At 47.2% G+C, this 8,728-nt stretch overlaps 1 protein-coding gene and 1 pseudogene across 1 annotated transcript; both read left to right on the top strand.

Annotated features, from left to right (window-relative positions):
- Window positions 1-2,269: 2,269 nt before the first annotated feature.
- Window positions 2,270-2,723, top strand: LOC136489059 (zinc finger protein HD1-like; annotated as a pseudogene).
- A 19-nt stretch (window positions 2,724-2,742) lies between these two features.
- LOC136489058 (uncharacterized) lies at window positions 2,743-8,663 on the top strand. Its single transcript, XM_066485796.1, has 6 exons — window positions 2,743-2,811; window positions 3,021-3,365; window positions 5,810-5,959; window positions 6,927-6,992; window positions 7,796-8,334; window positions 8,580-8,663. The coding sequence occupies exons 1-6, from the start codon at window positions 2,743-2,745 to the stop codon at window positions 8,617-8,619; spliced, it is 1,209 nt and encodes a 402-aa protein (XP_066341893.1). The 3' UTR covers window positions 8,620-8,663.
- Window positions 8,664-8,728: the final 65 nt, after the last annotated feature.

Genomic DNA, 8,728 nt, shown 5'->3' with positions numbered 1-8,728 from the left:
TTCCTAGCTATTTGATATCATGGATTCCTTGTCACCTATGGGGTATTGCATTGAGAAGTATGATGCTAGTTCTCAACTAAAGCCATGATCTTGTAACTTAACTAATGGAATATGCAACAAACACTAAAAGATGTTTTTTTAGCAACATGGAATAAGGGGCTAGAGCATTGTGCTATTATTATGGTACTCTAGATTCCTCTCCCTAAGCAGAGTGCACCCATTTACCCCGTTTAATTGGCCGTTTAGCCCGTTTAATGGGACGTTTTGCCCGAATAATGGCTAAACGGTAGGTGACCGACTGTTTATCGTTTAGCGTTTAGGAAAACACTGGCAGAGTGTAAAACTGTTATAACAGCCATGCTCACGGTCACGAGCGACCTTGGAACCCTTATGGAATAGATGATGAACACTAATGATACTGATGATACAGATGCTCTCTTATGATTATTGTTTTTGCTATTTATTATTCATGTTTACCTGATCATGTGTTTATATGGGCTTATGATAAATTTGTTGCTACTCAATTGCTTAAAAATTGTTACTCACAAAAAGCTAATCGTAGTAAACCAGTGTCAACCTTTTGAGCCTCATGAACCCCATATTATATTTGTTGAGTACGACATGTACTTACGTTTGCTTTACTTTTTAAATCTTTGGAAAAATCCTGGATGGGTACCAGATTGCTAGAGTTTGGAGGAATTAGGCTTGTGATCAACCAGTCAATTGTCCCTGTGGATTGAAGTCTTCACCCGAAGATCGGAGTTATCTTTCCGATATTTGTTGTCTAAGGTTATACCCTTTATACTAAATATGTTATATATTGAGCATTGTATTTTAATATTACCCCTTATTTGTAGCTATATGTGAGATTTGACTTCCTGGGCTCACATATGGTGCGTATCTGGTTTTGTTCTTAAAACCGGGTGCTACATGTATGTTGCAAGTGTGTTTTATCTGGATGTTTCATACGTTTCATACATATGTTGCAAGTGTTTTATCTAGATATTGCTATGTTTTGCAATGGTTTTCAAGTATTTTCTAGGTGTTTTTTTGCAAGTGTTTCAGAAGCATGTTTCAAGTGTTTCATCTGCCTTCAGATATATGTTGCAAGTGTTGCATCTCGATGTTTCAAAAGTAAATTAGGTGTTGCATCTCCCTTGTCGCTTTTCTACTGCCTCGTCTTGGTGTCTTCTCCTCCTACGGGCATCGGCTAGGCATGTCCTCTTCCTGATGCTGGTGACATTCGGGGCAGCGCGGGAAACTTATGTCGCAAGCAGATGGAGAGGGCGCAGGCGATCCCTGCGTGGCATGCATGTGCCGAAAGCGGAGGGGGCGTGGGCAGGAAGCGGGATGGGGCTCGGGTGTCCAGACGGTGAGGCACGGAGGGGAGTGCAGGCTCCTACGTGCACGTGGAAATGCGTGAATAGAGCAGCAGGCACCGGTGTCTAGACGTGAACGTCTGCTGTCCGAGCGCTAGTAGGGCCCTCCAACCAAACACTTGCTCGGGCTACCAATCAACCACTTCTTCCTGGTGGACCTGCTGGGCAGCTCAGACTAGAGCCTGATGGTTTCTCCAACGCTGCTTTTTTACTTGTAGCTCCGAGTGCCATGTAGGATCGGATAAAAATGTAGGTGCTCTATATTTGTCACTAGGCTTATAGAAGCTACATATGCTTTGAGAGAAAGAAGGTGGTCCATGCTAAAAAAGAAGAGAAAGAGGAAATAAAGGTGAGGTATGATGAAAGGAAAAAAGTTTCTTTGCAAACCATAAATAGTGATAGTGTTCGTTATGTGAATAGTAGTATCAATATTTTATAGTCTACGTGGATCGCTTTATTTGTAGTAAAACCACTGTTAGTGTTAGGTGATCCCGCTGGTCCTTGGGTTGCACCACCGCGACGCGCACTCTCACCGTACCTCCGTCCTCTCTCCTTCCCAAAAGCCCAACCAATCCGACGTCTGCCTTCATGGCGAGCCCCGCCTTGTCTTCCCCTCCCGTCGAGGGGATATTTAACTTTTTCCCATTCTTACGGATGACACTCATTCGTTTGCCATTTTTACACGGACATTTACACATTTGCCATCCCAAACAGTAACACTCCTAATTTTTTGCTATTTTTGCTGATGTGGCATGCCACGCAGTCAGCCAGCGTGGCAGGGCCTCTCCTCCCGTTGCTGCTTCTCTCTCCCTCCACTCGCTGACATGTGGGCCCCACTAGTCAGGTTCATCTTCAACCTCTGGCCACCGGAAAAGGCTACAAGCGCGGGGATGGGTCACCCCCACGGCGGCGGCGTAGGCTGCTGCTGCGAGCTCTGCAGCGCGCCCGTGGCCATGCACTGCGCGTCGGACGTGGCCTTCCGCTGCGCCGCCTGCGACATCAAGGTGCACGGCGCCAAGTCCCTTGCATCGCGGCACTGCCGCATTGGCCGCACGCGCCTCCTCCTTGCGGTCACGGGATCGCCGTCGCACCGGACGAGGACGGGTACGAGTCCGCGGCGACCTCCTGCGTGCCCACGACCAACTCGGCGGCGTCCGCGGTGGAGGCGTGGGCCCACACGTTGGCTAGGAGTGGGATCCCGAGCCCGGGCGCGCGCGCCGAGGCGATGCTCGAGGGGTGGGCCTCGCGTCGGGGTCGGAGGCACGCTGGTGCACCGCGCGGGTGCTCCTGGCCTGCGCCCATGACCTCGCCTCCACGCGCGTCGCCATGGCCGCCGTGCTGTAGCGGGAGGTGGCGGGACACGATGGGATCGGCGGCCACGGCGTGGCGCTGCGGCGCCTGGAGGCATGTGCGCACATGCCAGCACGCTCAGGTATGTGGCCGTCATGGCCACTAGGAACAGTGCCCACAGGAACATGGTCCCCCTCCCGCATGTATGCTTGCTCCTTCTCCGGTGGTCAGAGGTTGCTGACTGGCGGGGTCCACATGTCAGCGAGGGGGGGGGGGGGGGGGAGAGGAGGGAGGAGAGGCACTGCCACGCTGGCCGACTGCGCCGCATGTCACGTAAGCAAAAAATAGTAGTGTTCCGTATGCAAATGGCAAAAAGTTAAATGTCCCCCCGCCGAGGCTCCACCGGAGGCGGCGGCGAAGCATGACCCCCACCCCGCCGCGGCCGCCACCGCCACCGCTGCCTCGCCGGCGGGGTTCATCTTTATGTGCAACGGCGCAACGAAGCCCGAATGCTACCGCCACAGGGTGCTCGGCCTGCCGCACGGGAGGCTGGATGCGGTCTCCCGAATCCGACGCGGCGCGGCGGTCTTCCTCTACGGCTTCGACGCGAGGTACCTCTACGGGCCCTACCAAGCTGACTCCGATGGAGGGCTCCACCTCGTCCCCGCCGCCTTCCACGGCCGCTTCACCGCGCAGGTTGGTTAGCTCGTTTGCGGCTTTGCGCTTCCTCGCCCCAAGGCGCGGGCTTTTTTTGGTGGTCAGGTGGGAATGGAGTGTAGTAGGACTGCTTTTTAATCATGAATTTGGTTTAAATTGTTTGTTACAATCGTTGGGTGTTCTACGATTCTTGGGGATTTTCCTAGAAAGAAAAAAACGATTCTTGGGGGTGTTAGAATGGTTTGTTGTGAGAGGGTCGCTAATTTGGAATCGGGAATGTAAGGGATGTCGACGTCAAATTGGGGGAACTGAACTGAATCGTATGCTAAATTGGTAAGATTGACAATTAGTATTTGCTACTCGGCAATGCTTTCTTTTGTTGGAGAGAACAAATTGGAGTGTGCCCTCTCTACTATTGCCTGAAAGGTCGTAGAGTATGATGAAACAAGAGTCATGTTCTTGTTTCCAATTATGAAACAGAAACTTTACAGTTTGAGGTTGATGGAATTTTGGTGGGACTCTGAGGAGGTATACTATGTCTTCCTTGTGATTTAATGCTGAGTTTTGGAGAAGCTGAAATGCTATGTTCCCCAGTCAGATGGGTGGTTTATGGTCTCATGTTGAACAGGCTTGCTCTCTGCTTCAGTTTGGATTTAGTGTTCTAAGAACATGCTAGATGGATATGAAGATGTGTTTATCATTTTCCTCTTGTTTTCTGTTTGGTATTCTTCATTTTTGTTTGCTGCTGTGTCTGTGAAGATATTTGTCATCACATCCACAAAAGCAGGGGATGCAGATTAATATGGGCTTTGAAGGAGTAGAAGCTTATATTTTATTCGGACTCTCTGATTTAAAGCATAGGCACAATTTTAGATTTTTTGAGTTGCACTTCTTAATGCTCACCTATGTATATTAGAAGTTTGTGAATCTAAATGACCTTTCACAGTTTTTTTTTGAGGTCACTAAAAAGAAGTTATATATTTGGTTTGTTACCAGTTTCTGCTACTACCATCTTATGGAGAATAGGTTGTTTTTTTAGATAATGGGAGAATAGATTGTTTCAGGGAGACCAGTTTCAAATGAACTGGCCGTAGGCTTAATTAATGGCAAGGAGGATCTATAATGGTGACCTTTTACCCTGTAGTTCAGCGTTGTCCTTGAATCCACACAGATCTATGGGGACTAAAAAGGTCTAAGGTTTAGAGTGGATTTAGAATTCCTTTCAATGTTTTCCTTCTAGGGCAGTCTTGTTGAGGCCTGGAATGTGGTGAGGTGCTCTTGGTGGCACATGTTTGCCTATGTCTCTAAACATTTCAAGGGTCCTCAGGAACTTGTCAAAAGAGCTCTCACTATCCTGGGCTCCTGCTTCTTTATGTGGTTGGTTATGCACAACAAATGCTCGATTGCTGGCGGATGAGCCAGTGGCTCGGTGGTGAAGCCGCTCAGTGGGAGCGCCACCCACCCGAGTTCGATTCCCGGCTGGGACGACTCGGGTGTCGCACCTTGGGATTTTTCCTGGATTTGTTTCCTGTAGGTCCTGGATATTCGTGTGGCGCCACATTGGGACTACGACGTGCCCGTCGTCTATGAGGTCCATGCGGCTTCGGTGATCTCCAGAAGGACATGAGATGTGTATAGGTTGTAGTTTCTAGGGGTGTGCGTGTGTGTGGTGTGAGTGCATTGAGTAGAGTTCAGATACTACAACTTGCATACTAGGGATCCAGGATTAAAAAAAAAAAAAAGCTCGATTGCTGATCGGCTTGCCCAGGGTGGCCTTCCTCATCCTGCCTCCTGTCTTCACTGTGACCAGGCCAATGAAAACATCAACCACCTTCTCATCTCTTGTGTTTTTGTGTGGCAATTTCGGTACAGCCTACTCCAAAGTGTTGTGTTGAAGAGTCTCTCTACTCAGCTGGAGGACTTATCCTTTGATAGCTGTCGAATGTGGAAGTTTTGATGGATGGACATGCCAGAAAAGGACTGAACTCTCATCATCCTAGGGTCTCAGACAATTTTGGAAACATCATAATCAACTTGTCTTTGATGGTGTCTCTCCTAATCTAGTTAATGCTCTGTTGCTCGCTAGGGTGGATTTGTATTGTTGGCATTTGGCAGGGGCCAGGGGCATCTCTTTCCTCCTTGCTCTTGGCCCAGAGGTTGGTTCTTAGGTGGAACCTTTGGTTAGGTCAAGGTTGCTTTTATTTTAATGGTGTGATTTTTTCTAGTTATCTCATTTTGGTGTGTGTGCATGTGTTTGTATTTGGGCTTTTGCCCCTCCTCTCCATTCTTCTTGACAGCTCTCCTGCTTGTTCAAGAAAAGCTATCTCAATCAAGAGCTAACCTTTTTATGCCGATTGATTGCAGAAATTTTTCGTTTCCTCTAATATTTTTTCATTCCCTTATGCTTATTAATTGCCAATTTAAACATTGTAATGTCATCTAGCAATGGAACAAAAGCCAACAACTTTTGTTTTTGTGTGCAGGTCAAGTTTAAGATTGATGGTGATTTCATGCCTCTCCTTGAGAGTGACCTAAGAAGCTATGCAGCACGGATACGGATACGTGTATCGGTATCGGAAGGATATGGATACACGGATACGGCAATTTCTAAGAAAACACGATACGCGGATACGTTTTACATTTTTTTATAATAAATAAATAATAATGCAAATTAAAATTGTGAAAGTCTAAAATTTTAGTAACCATACTAGATTAATGCTCAATTACCAAAATTTCTATCTAAAAAAGGAAGTCAGGAACAGGAGAGCCCTAATGTCTGTTGTGGTTGTGGCCGGTGACCACAGATCCTATGCTAGGACTAGCACTTGCACTGGCAATACCCAAATATGTAGAGGCCATCTATTGGATGCAAGCAATCAAGCATGGGAAACACTAATCATGAAGCAGATGTGGGGAACACACAAAATCAAGCAACGAGAACTGCAGAACTAGAGTAGAATAGTAGATCAAGTATGAAAAGGAGATGTATTCATGGGAGGTCGCCAGCAGCTTGCTTTGTTGCTGAATCGTCCTCTTCCCTGCATCTTGCCCTTGCATCGGGTGAGCCAGCTGCAGCCGCGGCGGACTGGTGGGTGCTCCTGGCGCGACGGTCTGTAGGAGAAGTCGATTGATGGCACGGAGGATGCGGGGGAGGCCGGCGAGCGGTGGCGCACCTCCTGCGCGGCGCGGGTGTGCGCAGCAGGCGATGCGAGGGGGCGGGGCGGAAACTCGTCGCTGGCGGCCGGCAAGTAGGGACGGAGGCTCGTCGCCGGTCGCCGGCGGCCGGCGAGCGGGGTTGTGGCGTCACTGCGCGGGGATGTGGCGCGAGGCGCGGGCGCAGCCGTGCGGGACTGCGGACATCGGATGCTAGGGCGTCGGGGCAGAGGGATAAGGGTCTGTCTTCTGGGCTTCTTACTGGGCTGGGCCGTATCGGCTGGCCAGATACGTGTCGGATGGCGTATCCAATTTGCACGAAAATAATAAAAAATCGGATACTCCGAGGATACGTATCCTGGGCGTATCGGACACGTATCCGTATCCGTATCCGATACGTATCGGATACGCAATACGCGGCTTTAGGGACGTATCTATGTAACATAGCTAAGAAGTGCCATCAATGACAACTATGTCAATGGGATGTTCAACCCAGAGCTTACTGGTACACAAGTAAGTATGGATGAGCAAGAATCAGCATTTGTTGTGTTTGTGAAGAGAAATGAATTGTTTTGAATATTGTTATGTGTGGCTCCTCTACATTATTTCTGACCGCCAACCTTCAGTCATACCATTAGATAGAATAAGGACGGACATCTGCGTACATGAAACTGCTGTGCAGTTCATATGATGCCTGGTTTAACTGGTACATGTTGGGGGTTAGTAGACAAAAGGATAATGATCCTTCCCTGACATATTAGACGTTTAAGCCTTTCCTTTTTGAATTTGCTCATGCATCACATACAAATGTGAAGTCAAGTTGATGCTGAGATAGATTTTTCATTTATTGCTATATAGCATGTTTAAATTTTGAGGCCTGAAGTAGTGAAGTCTATTCTTTTTAGTGCTCTTTATTCCCATAAACATGGCATATAGGATGTTATCTTTATTTCACTGGAGCTTGGATGTTCTGTATTGTTGCCATAATAGGTTTTCTGATTGTATTTAGGCTGTTCGTTTGTGATGTTGCAATGTTTTTTTTCTTCTCAGAAATAAGAAATTGTATATTAAGAAAAGAGAAGGGAAAAACTGGGGCATGATGAGAGCATTTTCATACATTGTTTTGTTCTTTTCTCTTTTTTTTTTATAGAAATTCTCTTCTATGTGTTATGGGACAAGTTATCATTATTGACCTTGAGTATCAGTTTAGCAGCTAGCAGGAATATGATATTGTCTTCTATTTTACCTTGGTATTTGGTATGAACTTATATAATACATGTAATGAGGCTTCATATGCTGTTGATTTTCTGTTGTAGGTTGAGAAACTGAGGGCACTATTTCAGCCAATTACTTTACTTCCTGAATCAGCACCCCCACATGATGTTGATAACAGGCCCCCACCCCCACCTGGTGTTGATAACTGGCCCCCACCCCCACATGATGTTGATAACTGGCCCCCTGCTCCTCCTCTTCTACCTCCTTCAGCTAACCCGGCACAACCACCTGCTTATGCGCATCATCCAACTCCCTATATTGCTCCTCAGGATGCTCATTCGATACCACCTGAAGCCTATCCACCTCCATGTCCTTACCTGCCTCCGACTGCTCCAGGTATGGTAACAGCAACTGGGTATGGTTATGGAGATGGATGTGAAGCATATCGTCCATTTCCTTCTGCCTATCGGTATGTGCAAACGCCACCTTCATGTTCTCTCTATGCCCAATACCCTATGCCAGCGCATTTCTCAGGTCCCGCTTATTCTACTGGTCCCTACTATGCTCCTTACCAGAATCATCCATATCCATATGAACATGGTAGTGTGAATCATCACTACCAGCAAAGCACATATGAGAGGTACACATTTGATATCTTAATGAACCTTAGTACTTCCTGTATGTTAGTTCTGTTACATTGTAGTTATTTTTTGCAAACCAAGTAGTACATGTGGCCTCTGCTGGCAACAGTAATGTCTGAAAAGCATATTATTCAGCTGCTGAATATTTAATGAACAACTACTTGCTTAAACAATAGAGAAACAAATTTTACATTCTGCAACTTGCAAAAATCACTAATTGCATTTTTGCCCTCTTCCATTTCAGAGCCCCCTATTATGGGTCCGGTTGGGGGTTCCCGAGGTGAATCAACCCCAGGATGCTGGCAGCAGCGCTCAGGTCAATTGTGTCACAACTGCGCCAGGGTACCAGTAATTGTTTCAGTGTTTGAAAGCATGATCTTCCAAGCAAACAAC

The sequence above is a fragment of the Miscanthus floridulus genome, chromosome 10, assembly GCF_019320115.1.
Source record: "Miscanthus floridulus cultivar M001 chromosome 10, ASM1932011v1, whole genome shotgun sequence".
In the NCBI taxonomy this organism is placed as follows: Eukaryota; Viridiplantae; Streptophyta; class Magnoliopsida; order Poales; family Poaceae; genus Miscanthus; species Miscanthus floridulus.
This window is presented reverse-complemented; position numbering and strand designations above follow the sequence as displayed.

Excerpts from the sequence above, each read along its gene's own strand:
- LOC136489058 (XM_066485796.1), top strand. The coding sequence starts at position 2,743 with ATGGGATCGGCGGCCACGGCGTGGCGCTGCGGCGCCTGGAGGCATGTG. Across the intron at positions 2,812-3,020 it reads GCACATGCCAGCACGCTCAG|TGTTCCGTATGCAAATGGCA; the intron begins GTATGTGGCCGT and ends AAAAAATAGTAG. Across the intron at positions 5,960-6,926 it reads AAACACGATACGCGGATACG|CTAAGAAGTGCCATCAATGA; the intron begins TTTTACATTTTT and ends TATGTAACATAG.